This window comes from Podarcis melisellensis (assembly GCF_964234715.1).
Source record: "Podarcis melisellensis genome assembly, chromosome: 10".
In the NCBI taxonomy this organism is placed as follows: Eukaryota; Metazoa; Chordata; class Lepidosauria; order Squamata; family Lacertidae; genus Podarcis; species Podarcis melisellensis.
Genome location: NC_138542.1, coordinates 26,838,060 through 26,863,983, shown reverse-complemented (window position 1 = coordinate 26,863,983; position 25,924 = coordinate 26,838,060). Strand labels below are relative to the sequence as shown.

Below are 25,924 nucleotides of genomic sequence, written 5' to 3'. Positions count from 1 at the left end.
TGTAAGGCTGGTGGGCAGTAATAATAATAATAATTTTTTATTTATACCCCGCCCTCCCCAGCTAAGGCTGGGCTCAGAGCGGCTTACAAGCAATAATAAAAACAAGTTGAATGATTACAACTGAAAAACAAAATTAAAAGACAACATTAAAATATTGAAAGGAAGGAAAAGAGAGGGAATCAAATTGGCTCAAAGCCAAAGGTCAGGCGGAACAACTCTGTCTTACAGGCCCTGCGGAAAGAAATCAGATCCTCCAGTAGTGACTGTAGTTCTTATTTGTGAGTTTCTATCCTGTAAGAGATATGGATGGATATGCTAGCTTTTTAAGAGCTTTCCTTGGATTTCAACTGAAATGTTTTAGCATCGGGAGTCTTTGGTCATTATTAAACGAATGTGCTATTACTTAGCTTAAACTGCGGCTTTAAATTGTACGTTTTAATGCTTCTTTGGTTTAAATTGTACGTTTTAATGCTTCCTTTTAATATGTTTATCCACTGTAAGCCACCTGGGGGGGGGGGCGGGGAGGCGATGGCCTTGGAAACATTTGAAATAAAGAAACTTCCATTGGCTCCGCCACTAAATCCTCGCTGGAAGGCTGCAGTTTCCACGGGCGGGGGAAGAGTGTAAAAACACGGAATCCAAAGGTATGACTGAGGCACCTTGGGTTTACATGGTGAGCGAAGTGTGGGGATTCCCAATCCGAATTCCAACCTCAGCGACTGCGGCTGAGGTTGGAAGTGGGACGCTGCCGTTCCTTCGGTGCTAATGAATGCGGCACACAGGGAAGGTTATGATTTCTCTGGTTGTGCTTGTGCCAGGCGTTATCTGTGCGCGCGCGCAAGCGAGGAAGGCCGCCCGCCCACGAAAAAGCCAGCGGAGTCTTCTTGTCAAAGCACCGGAGCCTCCTCTCGCTCGCCTCCCCCCTCATCCCGCCGCAGCCGGAGCGACTTCAGGGTTGTCACCACCGCCGTCTGGGGCGCCTCGGCCTTGGCCTGGCTTGCGGGCTGCCGCTGGTTGGCGACGGGGGGACACGTGAGGGAGAAGAAAGAGGCGTGAGGTTAGGGCGGGTGGAAGGGAGAGGAGGGGAGAGGAGAAGCGGCGGCGGCGGCGGCGGCGGCAGGAGTTCCCCCGACAGCTGGAGGCTGCGGTAGTCGGCGGTGTCGGCCGCAGTAAAGCAGCGGACGGCCGTTGTTGTTGGCGGCGGCGCGCGCTGTGCGCGGCGGCAGCGGCTCCTCCTCCTCCTCCTCGCTTGGTTGCCTGGGCTCGAGAGCCAACCCCCCGCTTCCTCGGCTCGCTCCTCCTTATTGACAAATACACAAAGGGCCGCGCCGGGCTGGAGACGCGTCTGTGGAGCCGGCATGGGAGACAAGAAGAGCCCCACAAGGTGAGGAGCCAGGGAGGAGGGGAAGCGGGCGCCGACTCGCAACAGGCCGCTGCTGAGGGGGAGAAGCGGCGGCGCTGTGAGGGGGGCTGCGCTTGCCGTTCGCCGCCGCCGCTTCTCCCCCCTCCCCTCTGCTGCCAAAGCCTCCGGCGTCGTCCCCTCAGCGCAGCGAATGGCGGTGAGCGGGCGCTGGGGGCGGCGGCGAAGAGGTAGCTGGCAAGCGGCGGGGCGAAGCGAGGCCCCGAGCGAGTGGGAGGGAGGGAGGGAAGGGAGCGATGTCTTGTTTTGTGCCTTAAACCTCCTTCTCTCTCCTCCTCCTCCTCTTCCTTCTCCTCCTCGCCCCCCCCTCTTTTTGGGGGGTGTTTAGGCCGAAGCGGCAGCCGAAGCCGTCCTCCGACGAGGGCTATTGGGACTGCAGCGTGTGCACCTTCCGGAACAGCGCCGAGGCCTTCAAGTGCATGATGTGCGATGTGAGGAAGGGCACCTCCACCCGGTGAGTGAGCGGCCCAGAGAGGCCTGCGCTGGTGACACCCGCATCCCCAAGGAGGGAGGGAGAGAGAGAGGGAGGGAGCGGGGCTGGCCGAGGAGAGGCGTCCGGGGGCCGCCGGCTGGGAAGAAGAGCAGAGCCCGGAGGCTGCTGCCGCCGCCGCCACCATCATAGCCACCAGGGCAGGCTTTTTATTATTTATTGCTCTCCCTCCTTCTTCTTCCTCAGGAGAGGGTGACAGGAGAGGGAGTGGATGCGCTGCAGGCACCAGCTCTCTCCTCCGTTCCGCTCTCCTCCTCCGTCTGCTTTCCTTTCCTCCTCTCCTCTCCCCGCCCTTGCCCAGTAAACATGGTCTCTTTCTCACCCCCCCCAAAGGCTTAGAGATAATTTCTTTTCTGTGAACTTAAAGGCACACGTTCTCTCGCACCACCCTCAATGGTTCGATTTGCCAGTCATGCAGTCTGGGATGGGATAGAAAATAAGCTCCTTTCCCTCCTCAGCTTTATTTTGCTTTGCTTTGCTTTGCTCTGCTCACACAAACAGTGCAGATGTCTAGAGTGTTTGCTGTTTGTTTTTAATCCTGCTCATGGTGATGTAGCATTCCCTATGTACATAAAAAATAAAAAAACCTTAAACTGACTAAATGTGAATGCTGTCCTGTTGTGCAAAAATAAGTCGCCTTCTGTTGAAGGTAGGACAGAAATGGATAAGGGCTTGGATTTTCTTTTTGAGGCCTGCTTATAGTCCACTGTGTAGCCCTGTTAGCTCATTTAAAAGATGACTTTTGCAATTATTTTTCATGGTGGATTAGAATACTTCAACAAACAGTCTCTTGGTTGTTCGTGTCTGTTTCATACTTGCTGATATTTTGCTGAAGTGAGGGCCATTGTCATGTCTTGCCTTAATAGCAAAATGCCCTTCCTAATGTTGGGTGGGATATGTGTGAGGAGAGAGGAAGAATCCCTGGGAGGTACCTGCCAATGAGGAGTGTAGAATGGCAGCTGATTAGTTGCCAGTTACTGTTTTGGGGTTACCATGGTGGGGGGAACACGCCTTTACTGGTAATTTTTGGGAGGCAGTGAGTGAGGCAGGAGCTGTTTCAGTCAGCACCTTGAAAGCATAGTTGCTATCTGCGCAGGAGCTCCTGGCATATAGGCTGTTGATGACTACAGGAGCCACAGTGCTGACTAAGAAGATAACTCTTGCTTCCACACTGGCCTTCCATTGGTTACATGTGAGGTCTAGGAACTTAAAGCATACATATTTTCCACTTCTCATCCTCACCTCCCACATTCTGCCTTTACCTTCCAACAGATACTGGTAAAGTTACACATTTTCCTGTGCTCTTCATCTTCCTCCAATGGTGGCAGATGCTTCACGTCAGAGGACCACCCCAGCAGCTGTTTCTGGGACTGGGCCACACATAGGCAGATGTCAGGTTTTTGTCTCCGTACAACACTTATTTTCCTGGAGGAAAATAAAATCCATTTACATAGATTTAAGTGGATGTAAAAGGTTATAGTAAGAGATACTCCTGAGGGAAAAGGTAAATCCATTCCCCACCCTGGTGATTCCTGGACATTAATAATGAAGATTTGTCCTATCTGCACAACTGTGTCATGATTTCTCTTTTTCGGTCACACTAAATTGTGACAAACAGTTAGGAGATGGCTTATTTATGTAGAAATGTTTATTTTACTCACAGCAATATTGTTTGCCCACTTACAATTAATTATATACCCTTTTTAGGTTATTACATACCCGTTATAGGTTAGATGCATTCCATTGCTTGGGAAATTCTGTACAATCCAAAATAAGTCTTTTGTGCAGCAGCATTACAGGAAAAATGTGGAAGTATTGTACTTATGAGTCCAGTAAGTCACAGGTTTATTAAACCTCAGTGACTGAGATTTAATGCACTGAAGCATATGTATGAATGATTACATATTTACTAATTTAATATTTATTTATATGCTGCTTTACTTTTGCCCATGGTGGCTCACAGAGCAAATAAAGCATAATTTTAAAGCAACAATATTTATAACCAATGTAAAACAATACACCTAGGCATAATAAGAGACAATATATCTTCTAAACCTTATGCAGGGCAGAGATAGAATAACACCTTCTGCTATCAACAGGGGGGACCTCAAGGCAATTGTGCTAAAAGCCCCCTCTTGGTAGCTGCTGTTATTGGTGAAGTGAAAGTATACAAGGTCTTGTTGCTTAAGTGTACATGCAACATTGGCTGATATAGGGGAAGACAGTCTCTCTGGATCTTAGGCCCCAAAGATCTTTAGAGTTAAGCATCATCACCTTGAACTGAGCCAGGAATGTGCTAGTAGTGGTACAGTTGCTGCAGCACTGGCTGAATAGGCTCTCACCTTCCAATGTTCAGTAAGAGGCAGGTGGTGGCATTCTACATCAGCTGCAAAATAGTCTACATTGTAGTCCCAATGTAGCATACATTACAGTCAATCCTGGACGTAACAAGAAAATGCATCAGCATAGCCAGGTCTCAGTTCTCCTAGAAGAGACTAGGCCTAGGAAGACGATAAAAATGGCTTCCTAGCTACTGCTATTACTGGGGTATCCAAAAATGAGGAGATAGGCATGTTTCAACTCCATCTATCACAGGCATACTAACCCCTTCCAAAGCCGTCTTGCCCTCTTTAATACCATCCATTTGTCCTTAGCCTCCATACACTTATTTACGAGCATCTTCTGGATGTGTACATTGATTACACTCAACCCCAAAGCTCTAGATCAGGGGTGTCTGTTTCCTGGCACAGTCATTTTTTGTCTCTCCCAAGACCTGCCAATTTTGGCAATGACCAAAAAAGGGGGGGAGAAAGATACAGCACTAGGGTAGACAGCGTGTTTTAAACCTCTCCACCCAACCTCTCATCAGTCATCGGATTGATCAGTTGATAAGCAGGCAGGGGGGTGATAACCCCTTCTGAACAGCTGGTCAGCATGGATCAACAGGAGGGTCTGCATCCTGTGTCTGTATTTGTGAAGAGAGTGGGATGGCCACACCCATCACTGGCATGCAGTTGCCAGAGGGCTTCCTTGGGACAAAAGAGGTTAGCCACCCCTGCCCAATTCCCATAATGCTGAACTGATACCCCCAAATTGAAAAAGTCATAGGAGAACCCTGCGTGTGTGTGTGAGAGAGAGAGAGGGGGGGGGGAGAGATACATGTCTGTGCAGGCTTGCAGTTCTGCATCTTGACCCTGTGCAAATCACATGGAGTTTAATGGGTTTTAATTTCAAGTAAGAAGGCATAGGATTTCATTCACTAATCAAGGCTTACAGGGTGCAGTTTTATAATAAAAGCTATGCCTTTATTCATACATTGTTATATTGAATATTTGTGCCAAAGTGTATCAAATTAATGAGTGGAGATTTAGCAAAAAAATTATTCAGGTTGATGTCTTCATAATAACCTTGCTAATACTGCTTATATTATATGCCTCCTCTTACTATTTTTTGTACCTTGTTTAGGCATAATAAGTATTCACTAATTTCAGTGGTTCTAGCCCAGTGTTGGCCAAACTTGGGTTTCCAGCTCTTTTGGGACTACAATCCCCATCATCCATGACCACTGGCCCTGTTAGCTAGGGATGATGGGAGTTGTAGTCCCAAAACAGCTGGAGGGCCGAGTTTGGCCAACACTGTTCTAGCCATATTTGGAGTAGAACAATGAAATCAATGGACTTAGCTCAGCCATGAGTAACTTAAGTCCACTCATTTCAGTGGGTCTAATCTGATTATGACTTAGTTGGATACCACATTATGAATTTTCAGTAAAACATCAGTTTGCCTGATCTTTCTAACCTGTATACTCTGTTGGCTTCCCTATGCTTAATGTTTTCCACCATTATCATAGCTGGCAGCTCACAGTGTAAAATAAATACATAAATAAAGCAGTTTTGGCATCAAGGACTATTTTTTTCTGGTTACTGGAAACCTGCCTGGTATTCTACAGTGCTTCCTCCTTGCCTTTGGTACTATTCAGCTGCATCACAAGTGGTTTTTCTTTTCCTCCCATTATGTCCGTGGATATATTAAAATATTTGAATAAGTGACAGATTTTGAAGAACTGCATTGCTGGATTAGATCAAGATTCATCTAGTTCAGCATGTTGTTTCCAACAGCAGCTAGCCAGATGCCTCTGAAAGCTTACAAGCAAGGTATTAAGTTACAATCATTTCTTTTAGTTTTGTCTCAAGTGTCTGATAAGCAGAGATATACTGCCACTGAATATGAATGTTCCATTTATTTATCATGGCTAATTAACAGACCAATTTTTCTGTTCCCTGTTAAGCTCTAGCTGAGTTCATGGCCATCACCTTAACTTGTAATAGTGAATTAAACATTAAATTATGCAAGGCATGAAAAATATTTTTGTAAGCTACAGATACAGTATAGTAAGGTCATGCATATTTGCTCTCAGATTGGTGGGCACAGAAGTATATCTCTTGCTGCAATGGCCTCAGTTGAAGAGGTAGAGGAAATGTGGTTTTGTGGGTGAAAAGAGTATGAGAGGTCAGGGATCTAGAAAGAGAGAAAATGAGCATTGGCTGCCTCTAGCATTTACTTATACTGTATGGAAATGATTTGATACTTCCTTACACACCAAACTTTATCCAAGAAAGGCTGTTGGCACCAATCTGGCATTGAAACCTGAATGTTCTGGTTACACATTTGTTAAATAGTCCAAGTACAGAGATCATGAAGTCCCATTCACTTTCTTTTTCAGAAAGGAGGATTCAGTTGAAACTTCTTGTACTTCTAGTCATCTAGTTGGTAGGGGATGGTGGGACTCTGAAAAGTGGTGGGTGTGGTCTATTTTATACCTCACCTAGGTTTAGAGTATTTAACAAATATTATTATTTAATTTGTATATTGCTCTTCATCAGGAATTTTGTTTACATCAGGAATATGTGTCTGACTTTATCCTTCCCTAGATAGAGATGCAAAAAGCAACATCTTTAAATTATTGACAGATACCAATAATCATTTCCTTTTAAAACTCTAATTTAGCAGCATTAGAGTTGTGAGACTGATTCCAATTGTGATAAACTATTATGTAGTCACCAGAGTCCTTAGAATATCAGAGATTTCAATTTGATACATACATTTTGATATAGATAGAATTTGATATCAACTCGTGATACCTAGAGTTTCAGTAAACTCATTAATTTGGAGGGAATTTGCTTAGTAATAATAGAAATGGTCAGATATACAGTATTGATAATTTTTGCATAAAATGTTAAGGGGTAAATTCAGAAGCAAGCAAAACATTTAGAACTTGTGCTGCTATTTTATACAAAAAGACCGGTTTTTGTACATGTCAGTCATGCAACTATATATAACAGCCTTCTCACATTCATACATAGGCAGCCATGCATTGCTCTAGGGTGAATCTGTATACAGATGTAATATCAGGTTTCTAGCAGCTATGTTGACACCGTTTTCTAAATTTGCACTTGAAAGACATTACATGCTATCCATTCAAATAAAATGAAATGCAAATAGATTTTGCAGGTCTGAAACCATATTTGGTGTTCAGATTTGAGAAGATCGGTATTCTGTAAAATGTATGGTGTCATAACTGCCAGGTGATACAGTGAACAAATTCCCTTGCTATTGTGCTTTTGAGGATAAGTGCCTTCTGTGTGGAAGTGATAGCCTCAGATGGTTCCCAAAGGGCATTGCTTTGCATTGTAAAACCACTGCCAAATATTGCAGTAGGCTACGCAGCAATCTGTTAAATGTTCAGTGGTGAGAAATGTTAGTAATTAAGTCCTCAGAAATTTGCAGTTTCAGTTTATTATGTATTTATTAATATATATGTGCTTACTGATTATGAGTGTTCATTTACTCTGTTCTAGATTATATGGCAGATATGAATACTATGAAATTTACGGCATAATATTGTAAAATAAAGATTAATTGTGAAAGTCCCTGTATGCTTTCAAAAGTAAAAACATTTGTGCATGAAAATTCAATAATAATTATCAATGAAGAGAAATAAAGTAATTTCATGTTTTCACAAAATAAATCTAAGGTGCAGCAATAACAGTGATAATCATGTTGGGGCCTTTTTAGATTTCACTGCTTGTTGTCTTTATAAAGCCATCTGTTGAGAACAGAGCACTGGACTTGATAAGACTATTGATACAAGCCAACAGAGTTCTCCTTGTGTTCTATGAAAACATGGGAGTTACGAAAAATCTAATCAAGTGATTTTTAATTTTCATATAACATTTATGCCTTCATCAGCTGTACTTGCTCCAGAATGTTGACAGGATGTATATCTGGATGTGCATTCTATTGAAAGCAATGCAGTGCATCTAGTATTCGATGCTCATCTAATTTATGCCCATAGTTGAGAATCATCGAAGAAGATCTGCAGCCAGAAGCCATTTGGGCTTGCACATCTCCTATAGATTGGAACACTGGAATATATTTCGTTAACATTATATTTCAGGCAATTCTATTTTGTTTGGTAGACTGTGAGATGTGATACATCTACAATAAAATACTCATTTTTGCAAGAAATTATTTCAGCTGGTGGTACTTTCCCTTTGTTTTAACATCGAAGCAATGCCTGCAACAAAACCAGGAATATTATGGTTTAGCATTATTTATACCCAATTTTAAAAAATAACATTGAAAATATTGGTGTATATTTTGACAGTTGCTTTAAGTTTTCTGTGCTTCCAAAGATATACATTACTGGCAGAAGAGTCAAGGCAGTTTAATTTATTCTGCTACTAAGCTTACAGTTTTAAATTGGGTGAAATTGAATGGTGCCCATCCACCAGTGGAACAGACACCATTGGCAAAATGAATTCTCCCCCCACCCGCAAAGCTCCACATGCACACATGTATGTGAGTGAAAGTCACACTTTAGATATTTGTGGTGGGCAGGAGGGGGCGGGGAAAGGATGGATTTTAGAAGAATGGCTGATCTGTGGCACTCCAGATGCTGGACTCCCAACTGCCTACAGCCCCAGCCAATGTGACCAAGTGACATAGTTGATGGGAGCTGCAGTCAAATAACATTTAGGACCACAGGTTAACTACCGCTAGTTTATAGATACCTGAGCAAAGGAGAATGAGCATTTTAAGAGTGTTGAAATTCCAATGCTTAACCACATACATTTTGCTTATCTGTCTCTTTTCCATTGGATGGTTTGCAAGTTGTTTCTCAAAACCAAAATAGCTAGATACTTGTTTTAAAATAGTAATTAAAAAACTGAACTTTCCAGGATACTGTTTTACACTAAATAGAAGATTCAGCATTGTGCCTTGAGCATGTATGTGTGTGCTTGCATACACAGAGACCCAAGTAAAATAGCATGAGGTAGCATGTGTCCATCATTTGGGCTTGCTTGCTTATCATGTCCAGGTGCAATAATCTTTAGATTTTAGAGCTTGAATTCTCTACACCAATTTGTAAGAAATACTTTAAAAGATAGTTACTCACTGAAGAGGAAGTACAGCACTTGAATCTTATATGAAGGGATCATCAGGAGATTGAAGTTATTCTGCCTGTGCCATTTCTCAGTCTGACACAGAGGTGGGGAAAATAAAAGAATACAAGAAGGCAATAGTCCTATGCATCTGTGTTTATACTATACACCAAAAGTGTGTGGTTACAGTGCAAATAGGGATTCCAGGCTTCATAAGCTGAAATGTGTCCATAACAGGACCCAACAATGTCCTAGCTCAAATATAGATATAAACCTTTGGCCCTCCAGCTGTTACTGAACTATAACTTCTTTCAACCCCAGGAACCATGGCTAGTGACCAGAGTTGATGGAAGCTGTAGTTCAGCAACACCTGTCCTAGCTGCATCCATTCCTTACTCTGTAGTCAACACGGATGTGAGAGATTTTACCTCCAAAGCGAAACACAAATTGATCACAGTGATTCTTATCCTGTGGACCCCGCCCTGTGGAACGCCCTTCCATCAGATGTCAAAGAGATAAACAACTACCTGACATTTAGAAGACATCTGAAGGCAGCCCTGTTCAGGGAAGTTTTTAATGTGTGACATTTTAATGTATTTTTAATCTTTGTTGGAAGCTGCCCAGAGTGGCTGGGGAAACCCAGCCTGATGGGCGGGATACAAATAATAAATAGTAAATTAATAATAATAATAATAATAATAATAATAATAATAATAATAATAATAATAATTCTTCTACAGTCTTTGCCTCAAGATATACATTAATTAGCCTCTAATCATTCAAAATAGCTTTACTAGCCAACAACATACTGATGCATTGGAGAAATAAGGTGTCACCACACTTTGACAAGGCTCCATAATTTGGTAAAGAATGTTTGATGAAATTCTTTATACTTTCTTTATAAAGATAATTATTTTTTTCTGGCCAGGGTCTTTCAGATATCTTTAATGGGCCAAGCAATCCTATGAATGTGGCTTATGTCAGCATAACTTCCCATGTCCAGTCTATTATGCATATAAACCACAGACGTATTGACAGAAACTGGTGGATTATTTTTATGCTGTTACTTAGTTTTAGCATATTCTCTTCTAGGGATCAGTTGAAATAACAGTAGCTGTTATGGCTTGGTTGTAATACATGGTCAAAGATGAGGGCTGCTAGCCATGACTTTTACCGGTATATCCATTAAAAACCATAGTGATCAAGAAATAACTCCTTAAACGTGACTGCATTACATCTCCATTTTACAATAATGCAAATCAGAATACAACTGCGAAGTTCCATGATAATGGCAACCTGCAGACTCATTTTTTATTTTCATGTATAGTTAATGTGTTCTATATCATTTTAAATATCATTTCAGAAAGTTTCATTATCTGGCAACAGTTTTTCAAAATGACATTTTACATGTGAGTAAAACAACAGCAGTGCCATGTTCGACTAAAAATATTTCTTTTCCCCCTCCCTAAAGTTCAGTGAAAGACCTCTCCCAAGACAACAGAGAAAAGGTTAATGATACTTGATTGTATTGATAGTTTTGCTTTCTCATTGGTGTAATGACTATAAATTTTATGTTTCAAACAAAATCATACTAGCTAAGGCCAATAAAACTTAAATTGGTTGAGTGTGTTGGATTAGTCACACAGCACATACATTCTCCACCAACAATTGAAAAGGAAAAACTATGTTTTAACTTTTTTCTCCACTTTGATGTTCTTGGTATTAAGAAAATGTGATATTAACTGAAATGTGTTTTATGTATAACATTTTTTTTGTGATTTAACACCACAATGGTGCAACTTACCTAGCATAAATGTGTTGACATGGGTGTCATTTAAACCTCTTTTTAGGACTGTCATCTTTTATTCTCTGAAATGGTAGTAATTATTAGGAGAGCATTCCTATGCAGAAGAAACTGGCCCAAAGCAAGCTGGTGTAAATTAAGCTGAAGTACAGTTACACCAGATCCAGGCTTTGTTCAGCAGCGGGGCTGCTGTTGTTGCTCTCCCTAGGTCTGTCACAGGGAAAGCAAGCCTTTAAAATAGTGTTGTACACCAGTAGCCAGGGCATGTGGTTGAGCTGAGTGGGCTTGAGCCTCAGCTGAGTCAGAATGAGCAAGCTAAGCAAGTGTATGTTTGGATGAACTAATGTTGGCAGCTTAATGCCATTGGAGATCTGATGCATCCAAAGTTGCTCATTACAGTGGTTCTTGACATAGGATTGCCCCCAAAGCAATGTAGAGCATCTTACAGAGTTTTACACAAAAAAGGTGCCTGCCCTCAAAAAGCTTACGGTCTGAAAGACAGATCTGGCAAGGGTGGAGTGAACATATGTTACTGCTTTTAGAAGAAAGATAATATAACTATGTGTCAATATATTGTTGCATGTCATCCCAATCTCTTAGCTGTGCAAGTTCCGGGGGGTTCCAGGCACTTACCCAGGGGTTGTGTTTCCTTCAGAATGAGGTACAGTGGAGACTGCGGTGTCTTTATGATATATGGTTAATTTACACATATATACAACCTGAGCCTACACATATATACAACCTGAGCCTACAGCATTAAGACCCCAAGGGAGTCTTGCTACTTTCAAAGCTGCAGCCTGAGATTCAAGCAGAAATCAAGCATTGCGAGAAGCCAAACTACAGGGAACCAGGCAGAGGGCCTTCTCGGTAGTGGTACCCGCCCTGTGGAACGCCCTCCCACCAGATGTCAAAGAGAAAAACAACTACCAGACTTTTAGAAGACATCTGTTGTTGTTTTTTTGTTGGAAGCCACCCAGCCAGATGGGTGGGGTATAAATAAATTATCATCATCATCATCATCTCTCTCTCCCTCTTTCTCTCTCTCGTTTCCCAGACTATTGCTTCTAGCTTCTATCTCACATAATTCAACTTTCCATTCTACCCTTTGTCTTTCTATCAGCAAGATGGGGGAGAAGGGCCAACCCATTTATTGTCTGGCACGAAGCCACTTCCTTTGTTACCGTATTTTTCGCACCATAGGGCGCACCGGACCATAGGGCGCACCCATTTTTTGGGGGGGAAATAAAGGGGAAAATTATTTTCCCCCCCCAGGCGCGGGGCTGGGGCGGGGGAAGCTCGAGCTTCCCCCGACCCCAGCCCGCAAACAGGCAGCTCTCTGCAAGCCGTGGGAGCATTCCCGCTGCTTGTGGAGAGGTCCGCGAAGCCTGGGCGCGCTGAGCTCAGCGCGCGCAGGCTTCGGCATGCTGGCAACTCCCTGCAAGGAGCCGGAGCGCTCCGGCTCCTTGCGGAGAGGTCCGCGAAGCCTGGGCGCGCTGAGCTCAGCGCGCGCAGGCTTCGGCATGCTGGCAACTCCCCGCAAGGAGCCGGAGCGCTCCGGCTCCTTGCGGAGAGGTCCGCGAAGCCTGGGCGCGCTGAGCTCAGCGCGCGCAGGCTTCGGCATGCTGGCAACTCCCCGCAAGGAGCCGGAGCGCTCCGGCTCCTTGCGGAGAGGTCCGCGAAGCCTGGGCGCGCTGAGCTCAGCGCGCGCAGGCTTCGGCATGCTGGCAACTCCCCGCAAGGAGCCGGAGCGCTCCGGCTCCTTGCGAAGAGGTCCGCGAAGCCTGGAGAGCGTGAGGGGTCGGTGCGCACCGACCCCTCTCACTCTCCAGGCTTCAGCGAAAGCCTGCATTCGCACCATAGGACGCACACACATTTCCCTTCATTTTTGGAGGGGAAAAAGTGCGTCCTATGGTGCGAAAAATACGGTACTTTAATGGCCCATTATTTCACCAGGAAGTTAGCCTCACTATCCAAGGAATTTGAATCCTAGGTTAGATTTTAACACTTGCTGGGCCCAGGAATTAGAAGGGTTTCAGCATGCAGCCTACCCCCTCCCCCCCAACTCACAACACTATTTAATAATCAGGGAATAATGTCCCTATGGGAAATGTGATTATGCAGAAATAAAGCACAGAAGCAGTCACTGATGTGCTGGAGTCATCTGGCAAAGTTGTTGAGTTTGAGCCTGGTAAATTGAAAAGGCAATTAGTTAGCCAAGTGATGGAATATGATATTCATTAGTATGAAATCATCTTTTTAAATAGGAGGCCTTCTGTAGCATTTGTCTTCCCTGCAAATGACAGAGGTTAGGTTGAACAGAAACAAATAACAAGCCTAAGTTGCTGTGAGCATTTTGACTTTTCCACATGGACTTGATGCTGACATGCAACTTATGAATGCCTAGTAAAGTGTGAGATGCACAGAATCTTGCTTTGGAGTCATTTATTTGTAGATGGCTTGGCTATCAATGAATTTTCACATCTTACATTGGTCATCTTAAAATTGAACACAGTTCATTTCCCAGAAAACATTTTTTTTGACAGTTTCCAATAAGCACTACCATAAGTTTGACACTTGCCCATAAAATAATTGCTCTTTATGTATATTGATGCAAATGGAAAAATCCTGATTCCCACTTTTAGAGAAAACACCTAAGTTATAAATTCTTCAGGTTGTAAAATTGTTACATTGGTCACAGCTTTTGAAACACAATAAAAATAAAGCATTTAATTTGTGGCATACTTTTTGCTTATTTTTGTAGGGATGATCAAGGCAGTTAACAAAAAGTTTAATGTTAGTTGGAGCTCAGTAATATTAGCTAAAATACAAAATAGGTAAAGAAGCTTACCAATGTTACATTGGTCACTACAGAATTACTCAGCTTTAGGATTCTAATGCACTGTTAAATGTCAATCTTTTTCTTTTAGTTAATCATTGGTGAAATTATTTTCTGGAATATTCAAATAACAAATATACATGGTATATTACATATGCTACAGATGTTTTTATCTTACAGTTTTGATGTTAGATCTTTAATGCGGCTAAATTTTGGAAATATAAATGAAAGTCTTTTTTGTCTCACACTTCAGAAAGTCATTTCTTTTATTTGAAAGAAAAGTAAAATGGAGCTAGGGAGCTGTGAATAAGGAGCTAAAAACTAGTTTCTGGGTACCATTTAGAAGACAATAAAAGGATGTTTGATGCTGTATTTTCACACTGCTTGCTTTTAACACTAACAGGAGTTACTGCTCATGTAACTTGCTTTTGGCTGCAATCCAAAGAAAGGAAAGAGCTGTGTGTCTTACCAGAGCCTTGTTTGCTGTTTTTGCTGCAGCAAGAGACAGCCAAAGTAACAAGTAGGTTTTAAACCTAAACTGGCAATTTAAGTTTAGGGTATAGGTTTTAACTGTTTCTGCTATCTTGTGTATACTGTTTAGAGTTAAGATACCATTTGGTCAATTGTTTTATGTCATCAATATAACCATTCTAGTTCAGACTCTGTATACACAAAACTAGAATGAAAGGAACTGTAACACCAGTCAGTAGATGCAGGATCCTGAGTTGGTTCTGTGTTCTGGCATTGCTCTATTGATTCTCATGTTGGCCAGGTGGTTTTAGCTGGCTTGTTAAAGAAGTCATAATCATGTATCAGTTTTCTTTCAGGACCATATGGTGAGTCACCATGTGATGAAACTAGTTACATCACAATCTGGATGACTGATAACCTGAGTCTACCTGCTGCCTTCTTTCCGGATAGGAGTTAAAACAGCACTAGCTAAACTGATGAACCACATTCTTAATCACACCAGTTTCATAGGCAGACCACACAAGCCCTAAACCTGGGCGTAGCCAACCTTTTTGGATCAGTGGGCGCACCTTGAAGTTTGATAGAGTGCTGTGGGGTGACAGTCACGAAAAAAGCTGCTGGGTGTTTGTGATAACACAAAATGGTTGATAAGGGGAGTGTGGCATAACACAAACTTAGAGAGAAAGATGGCCCAAACCATCTTATGCGTACCATGGGAAGTGAGCTATGTGTTACTGTTTCTGATTGTAGAGATAACACAATATTGTTATAAAATAACACAAACACACTCACACTCTGATAGTGATGCTGCCTAATAGCAACAGCGAGTGTTCCTCAGAATCAGAGAAAATACAAAGGTGGCCACACCATGCTCACACTCACTTCACAGAAATTGCTTGAAAGGTCATGACCGTCTTGCCCCATAACTTTCTTCCTAAGCAGGCTAGAGATCTACCTTTAAAAAAAAATCAGGGAGTCGGGGGCACCTGCTTAGGGACAACAATGAAAGCCTTTGGGGGCCGGGTTGGTGAACTGTGCCCTAGATTTTCCCAGGAATGAAAATTGAACTCTGATTTTAGGGTGCAATCAGACCTTACCACATGCAGGAAGTATCAGCTATCTTGCAAATAAATGAATAAGTATTGTTAGTAATGCAAAGAAAGGGAGCAGGGGGAGAGAAATTAACTACAAATACAAGGAAAGACTGGCCTAAAAGCAGAAACATCCACACACACAATATACATCTGAAATTCCCACTTTAGGAAACTAAAGGCTAGGGTAACAAGGTAAAAAAATGGCATGCCTTCATCCCTGGAAATAGGGATAGGCATTATATAATAATATGAAGGGGTCATAGGCACGGTTCTAGTTGAAGGGTGTGCTTCTTGAGTTTCTAACCCACTTATATCATGTAAATTGGGAGGTTCCTGGGCTTTTTCCTCAGAAGGCAAGAAAATAGGACAGTGCTGCACTTTATAGCCCTCTTTCAGATGTGCTATTCTTTAGTATCCTTCTAGTGGCCCTGTGCTGAATTAGTCTCCTCTACAGGATCTCTGCTGATAGTCTCTTAGATTGTGTAACAGCATGGCATTAACTAGGTGTTGCTGTGTTTTTATGCCCCATAGGCATTACAGGCTACTAAACAACTCAGCTGCTGAATGCATATACAGAGGTACCTCGGGTTACATATGCTTCAGGTTACATATGCTTTAGGTTACAGACTCCGCTAACCCAGAAATAGTATCTCGGGTTAAGAACTTTGCTTCAGGATGAGAACAGAAATCGTGCTTCAGTGGCGTGGCGGCAGCAGGAGACCCATTAGCTAAAGTGGTGCTTCAGGTTAAGAACAGATTCATGTTAAGAATGGGCCTCCGGAATGAATTAGGTACTTAACCCGAGATACCATTGTAGCCAGCTAGTATTCATTGTTTTGAAAAATAAAGAGTTAGTTACAGATTTCCAGAATATTGCAGTTAAAGTCTACATTATTTGTGTTATTCTGCAATGAGGCTTCCAGGAAGATACTCAAAATTTAAGACTTGAGGAATATAGAAAGGAAATTGCTCTACATTTTCAAAGTGTTCAGCAATAAAAAGTGGATTATGTTTTAGGACTTAGAAGATATCAGAACAAAGTTCTAAATAGAACTTGAGTTTTCTGTGCAAATTGCCAAGAAATAATCCTGTGCACTAGCTTCCAAATTGGTTATTTTATTTTAACACCCTACAGCTGTATTCAGTTACCTAACACTTACTCCAAGTAATTCAGATCACAAATACAAACCTCTTGCTAGCTCTTACTATGTTTTCTTTTCCTTAACTGTCTTTTGCTATTCTGTGTTTTCCTAGCAGCTTAGTCGTTTTTCTCATTCTTTTAATTTATGCTAAGAACAGCTGAAATGACTGTTAGCAATTAAACTGACCAGGCATATTCTGTGTGTATGTGTGTGTGTGTTAGTCTGTCCTAGGGCAATGTTCCCTGAGTGAGGCAGAGGAAGTAACTGAATCTCATTTCCACTGGTGTGCTTCCTATACATATCACCACTCTTGTTTTTGACCAAGGTCATGCTGCTGTACTTTTACAAGGTAATGGAGTACAAGATAGTGCCTCATTTTATAATGTGGGTTCATGTAGACAAATTTACTGAACATTAGAGTGAGAAATAAAACACATTATTAAAACTTTGCAAGCTGCAGCTCTTGCTAGTGATAACTACAATAAACATGTAATAATGAGAATGTATCCTTAACTGCTTTTCTGGGAAATAGAGTAAATCAAGGACATAGCTTGTTTTTCAAGCTGTTTTAAAGTGGAGCTTTAAACAAGGGACACTCTGGGCCAGGGATCAAAGGTGACATGTATGTCATTTGCTTTTCAGCCAACTTCAAATCTGGTTATTCAGGTGCTTAAGCTCACTTTTACAATTACAAGAAAAATGCCTGTATATATAAATCTGATTAATAAAATGATTTTAAAAAGAAACTAAAATCCAGTAGTTGTGCATGCAAAGCCTGTCCTTCCAATTAGCAGTATTCTAGAATCTGTACTGGCAAGCACTGCTGAGCAGTAGTACAGAAAGCCGTATACATCCTGCTATAGTCGTTTAGTGCAGTAGGCATTGGCAATGAATGTGAACTGTAATCAGTTTGCACTGGTTGTCAGAAGCTTTTCAGCAGATGCAGTGTGGAAACACCAGCTCTGTTCAGCCTTCTCTTTTTCCCACCATAGGTGCCTGCAAATATCTGCTAGTAACCCAGACCATTTCTCCTCTGGTTGGTTTTCAGTGGTGGAAATCGCATAATACAGTCCATACATATTTCCACATATCTTCACAGCAGCTTGTGCAAGGTAGCTAATTTCAATAATAATGATTCTTATAATCTTTAAATATGATTAAGTTTCCTTAAGACTAATGAAATGAACTTAGTCCCACATGTTTGGCTAAGAACTGACGTATAGCAATTTTTAGCATGCCAATAAAAATTTCAGAAAGTAGCCTGCATAGTGCCAAAAACAAATAAATAGATAAATGGCAAAGCGGCTTTCAGAAATTAGAACTGGCTTTTCCATAGAAATTGAAATAAAATGTTTTATCTTATGCTGTCAGTCAGCTGGTGGCAAGGTTTCAATCAGTTTAATAGAGAAGCAATTTTCAGCTATTTCCCTTGTAGCTTGTAGACCCCTAAGTCTTCTGCAGAGGGTGGGGGACCTTCCAGGACAGAGCAGAAAGTGGTAAGGGGGATTGCTGAGAACTGCACCCTTCTCCATTCTGCTGATGGAATCATTACCATCACCAAGGGGTACAATCCATACAGTACTTGAGTAATTTTAGGCTGGAATCCAATAGACAGTTACATATATTTAGCCCTGTTTAGATATGTGAGTTTAAGCCTTCAAACTACAGGTTTATAGCCTTATGTAAAACCATCTCTAAAGTCGTAAGTGGATTACAAAAATAGAACATAAAGCAATAAAGCAGTACTGTATAATAAAAACAGATACAACATAAAAATCAGTATCATTAAAACTAAATTTGGAAAAAAATCAGTAATAACGGTCCAGTCTCATGGGTGAGGAAGTCTGATGTTTATTAATTACAGTCATATACATAATGAACTTTAATTAAATGTCAATAGATACAAGGTGTAGTCTAGCAAGGAATACTTACAAGCCCTATGCTATTCAGTGGATCTTGCACAGGGATGACATGTGACCTGCTACCTCCATAATATTACCATTACTGTATTCGTTTATGCCTGGTGTATTTAATGAATTGACAATCTCTCTTGATCGCATATGAATTTTCTAGCCTCAGTTTTTTTCCAAATAGTTATTAATTATTGGAGCTTGCAGAAGAATAGTGGGTGATTGTGGTTCTTCATGCAAATTAATATGAGGGTGGAAGGGCTTTTTAATTTTTTTTGCAAGGGTCACTTAGCAGTAACATCTTATGCTCTATTAATAGATTCAGTTTGTATTCCATTGTTTAGAAAATTAAACTTGTGTTCAATTTTCGCTTTAAATTGATCTTAACCCTGTAAATCATTTCCCCAAAACCTTTTATATTGATGATTTACAATGAATTGAAAAAAAATGTTTAAAATAACTTTTGTTAAAAAGCCAGAAGCATTTTTAATAGGTATTACAGGAATGAATATACCGAAAGAATACAATAATTTGTTCATGTATGCAACAACAGCCCCACGGATATTGTTAGCCCAACACTGGAAAGAAGAACAAGTCCCTGCTAAAGAAGATTGGCAACTTAAATTGATGGAATATGCCAAAATGGCTAAATTAACTGGAAGACTTAGAAATCAAGACAACAACAAATATAAAAAAGAATGGAAAATGTTTATTGCATATTTACAAAAGCATTGTATGGAAGTTAATACAGTAGCAGGTTTTTTTTAAAAAAAATACTTGTAATATTAAGGAGAATGTTTAAATTCAGAAATTATTAAAGATAAAGAAATTTTTGACATGTTTAAATTAAGATAATACAAAAGAACCAGGGGAGGGAGTGGAGGGAAGTTGAGGGATCTAAGTAATCCCAAAATTTGAATTTATTACGGTGTGAAAATGTTTTATTTCCCTTTTTTCTGTCTTTTATTATCTTCCTTTTTTGGTTTATTTTCTCTTTTTATATTTATGCGATGATAATGTTTAATTTTGAAAAATAATAAAAAATATTATATATAAAAATGGATCTTAACCCTAAGAACTGCTTTCCATGCGCCACATTAACACATCTGGAGTAAAACAGCAATTTTGCCAAAATTTTGCTTTTGTTTTGAATAAGATTGGTAAAAAGAGGTGTAATACAAATATTGTTCACAAGGTCTATTTTGCTATCATTCAGTTATTAATAATTTATTCCATCATCCTTTTAGATATTTAATAAAACATTTGAGCACATAGTTTTTTATGATGCTATTTAGAATACATTACTATTGTACATTTGTGATAAGTATTCCTTTTATATATGCATATTGTTTGAAGTCTTTTAATTTGCTAGATAATGTTTTATTCTTTTCTTTCTCCTTTACAGGAAAGCCATAGCCCAATCTTAAAACATGCTGTGGCAATACATACATTATTTAGACAGGATGAACCTAAATTTTACACTATTGTTGAGAAAAATTATATTTTGCTGGGATTGCAACAATGTTCCTCTGGTTTTCCAAGCAAACATGCTAGTTTGCTTGTTTAGGATTGGGGCAGTCTTCACTGCCTCAATGATGATTTTATTTTTTAAATTTGCCAATTGCCTTATCTTGTCCAGGGCATGAGTGAATTTATCACTGTATGCCTAAAAGTGTGAACCTACAAATTAGAATACGCTTTACTTGTTTTGTTGGTTAGAGAATCTGTGTTAAGTAAAAGGTAAAGGACCCCTGGACGGTTAAGTTCAGTCAAAGGCGACTATGGGGTTGCGGCACTCATCTCGCTTTCAGGACGAGGGAGCCGGCGTTTGTCCACAGACAGCTTTCCGTGTCATGTGGCCAGCATGACTAAACCACTTCTGGCACAACGGAACACTGTGACAGAAACCAGAGTGTATGGAAACACCATTTACCTTCCTGCCACAGCAGTACCTATTTATCTTGCTTTCGAACTATTAGGTTGGCAGGAGCTGAGACAGAGCAACGGGAGCTCACTCCGTTGCGGGGATTCGAACCGCCGACCTTCCGATCGGCAAGCCCAAGAGGCTCAGTGGTTTAGACCACAGTGCCACCCGCGTTAAGTAAGCTTAAATGACTAGTTTCTAAGAAATACTTCGGCAACTTTTTGTAGTTCGCTTTTTTAATTCAGTGAAATTTTATGTAAAAAATTTAATTTCCCAAAAATATGTAAGACGTATCATTTGAGTTGTCTTTTAAAATTAACCTGTGATAGGTTGTATTGAAATCAGTGGAAATGACAAACTAAAATCCTTAGTGTTGTATGAAAGGTGTTGTCAGCTGGCATTTAAGCTCTTACCAATGCATGCGATTTTCAGAAATTCTCTGCAGCCTTCTGTCTTCTCTTACTCTGCTCTGAAGGGTCTCCTAACTTTCTGGAACAGATTTAGAGAAGGCTAGGGCAGGCGGGGAGTGCAGTGGGAAGCGGCATTGCTGAAAATGCTTTCTATCCTCATCCCTCCATGAAAACTTTACTGTCAGTTGAGCAGCACCATTGGATGCAGACTACTGGTTTCAGTTCAGCTATTTTGAGTAGCACTCAGTTTATACAACCCTATAGTTTTATATTACTTATTTGTTTGTGAGCCGCCCAAGGAACACCTGTTATATGGTAGCTATATGATTGCAGTTAATAAATAAGTACAACTGATATGGATAAAATGCCAGTCAATTTGAGCAGTTTAAAAGTTGTCATTAACAGTTTTCAGATGATTGTTCCTAGGATGTATGTATGTCATACATGGTTCCTTAGGAATTTTAAAATTAGTGTGTTAACAGCTTGCTGTACCTGAATGTTACTGAGTTGTCATTTCTGCAAATATTTTTACATATTGAAATAAAAATAATTTCCAGGTAAATCTAATAGTAGTAGACACAGTAGTAGACACCACCATAGAAGTGGGTGGAGAAGTCTAAGATCTTTCTGCCCAGCAGGCATGCAGACTATCCCCTATCTAGTCATCAGTCAGCCATTTGATGGAAAACCCATTCTTATCTTATCTGCATGGATCAGCTGTAGAAGGGGGCTGTGTGTGCATGTATCCCGTGTGTGTGCATGAGACTGTGAAGTTGCCATATCCACTTTAGCGCACAGAGGTTTTATCAAAAACGCCTTAGAGTTTCGCAACTGGATACCCTTCAATAGAAATCTTAAGGTCACTGATAGGATAATATTTTCTTTTTAGGAATTTTCCTGGGACTTGGGGAAGGGCCATAGCTCAGTGGATAGAATACATGCTTCAAATGCAAAGGGTCCCCGATTCAATCCCTGGTTTTTTTTGTTTTTTGTTTGGATAGGGCTGGAAATGGCTCATGCCTGAAACCTCTAGAGAGCTGTATCCTGTCTTGAAAATGCAGAGCTAAATCATGGTCTGACTGATACAACACACCTTCCTTTCTTCCTATGTGCATTATATTTTAGTCTAGTTAGACTAAAAATACTTTTGTCGTACACACTTTTGTGTCAGTGGAAGTTGTTGGGGAGGAGAGGCTTCACTGTTTCAAGAACTTCAAAGTGTATTTAGTTGTTCTTTAGAAAATGAAGCCTACATTCACAAATCTAAATAGGGTTCTGTGTGGAATGGGTGTATTGTTAACTGTGATCAATTTACAAAAAAAATATTTTCGTGCAGAAATTTACTGCATTTACTGATGCCAGGGAGTTTAATTTCTTTCATCCATTTACACATAGGAAACCTCGACCTGTCTCTCAACTGGTTGCACAACAGGTTACGCAGCAATTTGTGCCCCCTACACAATCAAAGAAAGAGAAAAAAGACAAAGTAGAAAAAGAAAAAAGTGAAAAGGAAACGACTAGCAAAAAGAACAGTCACAAGAAAACAAGGTAAACTTTGGTACTTTTTCTGTTACTTAGAGAACAAAATGAGATAATCTCTGCAAAATTCTTAGAAAAGGGAAAGAGTCACACAGTGATCCCTACCCACATAGTTGTAATATTTACGTACTCCGCTGTTAGATTGAATCAAACCACAGGAAAGTGTGTATCTTCAGAAAGGGCCTAATATATACCTGTATCTATGTTCATATGTTGCTGAGCACATCGTTCATGTATCTATATTTTTTAAAATGGCATCTTCAGATGAAGACCAGGATATAAATTTAATAAATAATAATAATAATTATATACCCTGATTTCTAGAAAAATCTGGTACCAGCATTTTTACCTCCTCTCAAAATTCTGGTCATGAAAGTCTGTCTTTAATAGTGAGAAGCATTTCAGCAAAGTGGAAAGTAGGACACAAAGGGAACAAAATTCGGAGATTTCACCTTTTACACATTTTAATTGGCCTCAGATTGAGAAAAGGAAATTTGCAGTCAGTCAATAAAATGTCTGAAAATTGGACAAACTATATGCACACTGTGCTTGTGCACTTTAGAAAGGTTCAGATGGTGGAATGAATTTCCACTGGCAGCAGAAACCTGTATCTTTTTACAGAATCTAAACTATATTTATTAGTATATGCTAATACAGTCAGATGGTTGTTATATATGTAATATAACTAGGGTCAGTTGTCTTATAATATAAGGCAGCTTTGCCAGTTGATTAAGCATGGTTGAACAATTACTCCCAACTATGAAACCACCCCACCCCCATGCGTTGGGGTGTAAATTTCTGCTGCCCACATTATCTTCAATAAAAGTAACCATTATGATAGACACCATTACTATTTAATTAGAATTTGAAATTAGCCCATCTTATCACTCCTTCTCTGTCTACCTAAGACCACCAAGAGAGGTCATATGAAGGGAATGAAACTCCATCCAGATGAGACATTGATCTGAGAATAGGTGTGCAACTTGTTGGGAACAGGATTGCACTCCCCCAATTGCTGTAGCTTGGATTGCAGGTTGTGATAGTAGAGAGGAGCATTCTTTTCCAGCTAGACATAATGTACTGGCTTTAAAATTTCCTACACAATGAGGATTTTGCCACTATGGTGCTGCCATAACTCATTTGAAGCACAGTAATACACTCTATGTAAGCTGACTTTGATGAGTTCCACGGAACCTCCGCTGGTCCAGAATGGAGCTTGCCAAAGGGAGCATACAGCACCTATATGAAGTGTGGGTGTTGGTCCTTTAAATCCATAAAGAATTTTGGGGGACCCTCTGGAATAGACTTTGGGGGAATATGGGAAGAGGAAAGGGAAGTCCCACTGAGCAAGTGGAATGCCACTTGTTCAGTGTTGGATACAATCCAAGGTCTCTGAGAACTGGGTTGGGAAAAACCATCTATTATCTTGGAGAACTGCTGTCAGATTAAGTTTAAAAAATGTTATCCCATAGTGGACCAATGATACGATTTAGAATATGGCAGCTTCTTACATATGTTTGGGCTTCAAATATAACCTTAACATAAGAGATTCAGGTGATTTCTGAATTACCTCCTTGATTATTTATATTACTCTAGGCCCAGGTTGAAAAATGTGGATCGAAGTAGCGCCCAACACTTGGAAGTTACTGTTGGTGATCTGACAGTCATTATTACAGACTTTAAGGAAAAAACAAAGTCACCACCTGCTTCCAGTGCAGCTTCTGCAGATCAGCACAGCCAGAGCGGTTCTAGTTCTGACAATACAGAGAGAGGAATGTCCAGGTCGTCTTCACCGAGAGGAGAAGCCTCATCACTGAATGGAGAATCTCATTAAAGTTTATTTACTCCAGTTTCTTTAGTCTTTCCTCTCCAAACTTGCAAATGTACACAACTTCTGCCAACAGTTACCACATTTTCATGACTTGTTATCCACAGTGCACGATTTGTATGTTTACTCAAATATGATTTATGCAGTTTTATACAAAACAAGTGCAGCAGTGAAATTAAATTTCATTGCAATCTACAAAACCTTTTCAGATGACTTTTTAATCTTCATATACAAAGGTGCCATGAAAATGTGGTTTGAATGTTCTTGATGCAGTGTTACTGGTAAGTCCATTTTCACCTTTAGTTTAGTGAATTCTAACACAACTCTTGGATTCTATACTATTGGCATGTACTGAATTGAATTTTTTTATAACATAGTTCAAGCTGCCTAAATATGTATTATTTGAGAATTGTGAAACATAGTTATATGTATGCAAGTCAAAGATCAACTTAATCAACTATTGCTGCAAAAGACTTTTCGTAATGATTATCTTTAAAACACCTGCTGGTACTTGGTGTGGTTGAATAGGAAAAATGTTATTAAATAAAAAAAAACATTTGTATGAATTTTTGCCAATGTCTGACACATTTTACTAGATTACTGTTACTGAATTATGTTGCTGGCTTCTCCAATATTTTCCTCACACATTTAGAACATTTATTGTAATGTTTACAAGGGAAAAATAAGTAAATCTGTTACAAGCATTAATTGTTTAGCTTTATAACTCAAGTATAGTACTACCTTGTCCTTATACACTGGTATTCTATGTTATTGAACAGAAATTTGTTCTCAAATTATTAGGCATTTTCTGTTTTGTTTTCTTTTTAAATCTAGATTTTAATATCTAACTGCTGTTGATACATCCAAAACGTGATAATGTTCTCATTTGGCTTATTCTTTCCTTCTCCCAGACTTGCTCAGTGTTATAGTGATATATCAGTTCAGCTAGAGGCTGGGATCCAAAGAGGCTTTTACATTGCAATCCTGTACATGTCTACTCAGAAGTAAATCCCAATGAGTTCAGTGAGACTTACTTCCAGATAGTGCATATAAGATTGCAGCCTTAAGTTTATAGAAGAGTTTTAATGCAGGCTTGCAGTTTCCATTTTCTTCTCCAGCCATAGCTCATGCACTGCAACGGATCCCTTTCCCAAAGTTCTCTGGAGCCTTGGGAGTGGGTGGTGCAGGGGACTGTAGATGAAAGGTGGTAAGCCTTGGAAGCCATTCTGTGTATGTGTGTGGATACTCCCTGTGCAGCCTTTTGGATCCAAGCCAGTGATATTAAATGTTGCACCAGAGTGAATAAATAAGCAAGTAGTGTGTATATATAACATTTGTTCCTATATCAGCCTTTTGCTTTGAAAAACAAAAATCCTTTATTAAATATTATAGAGCAAATCATAGGAAAAATGCAGTTCTTTGTTTTTGACATAGTTGTGAACATTTATGCATTTAGCAATATATAGATACAGAACAAGATTTACAGTCCCAGTCGGTATTATGTAAACTTTCCAATAAAATATTTTTATGAGTATAGGTTTTGCCATTTTGTTTACAATCAGTTAAATGTTTTGGTGCACAAATTAATTAATCTTGCATTAGAACTGTAGA

At 40.2% G+C, this 25,924-nt stretch overlaps 1 protein-coding gene across 1 annotated transcript; it reads left to right on the top strand.

The window, feature by feature from the left end:
- Window positions 1-878: 878 nt before the first annotated feature.
- YAF2 (YY1 associated factor 2) lies at window positions 879-25,847 on the top strand. Its single transcript, XM_081929052.1, has 4 exons — window positions 879-1,384; window positions 1,749-1,874; window positions 22,342-22,494; window positions 24,082-25,847. The coding sequence occupies exons 1-4, from the start codon at window positions 1,359-1,361 to the stop codon at window positions 24,317-24,319; spliced, it is 543 nt and encodes a 180-aa protein (XP_081785178.1). The 5' UTR covers window positions 879-1,358; the 3' UTR covers window positions 24,320-25,847.
- The last annotated feature ends 77 nt before the right edge of the window (window positions 25,848-25,924 follow it).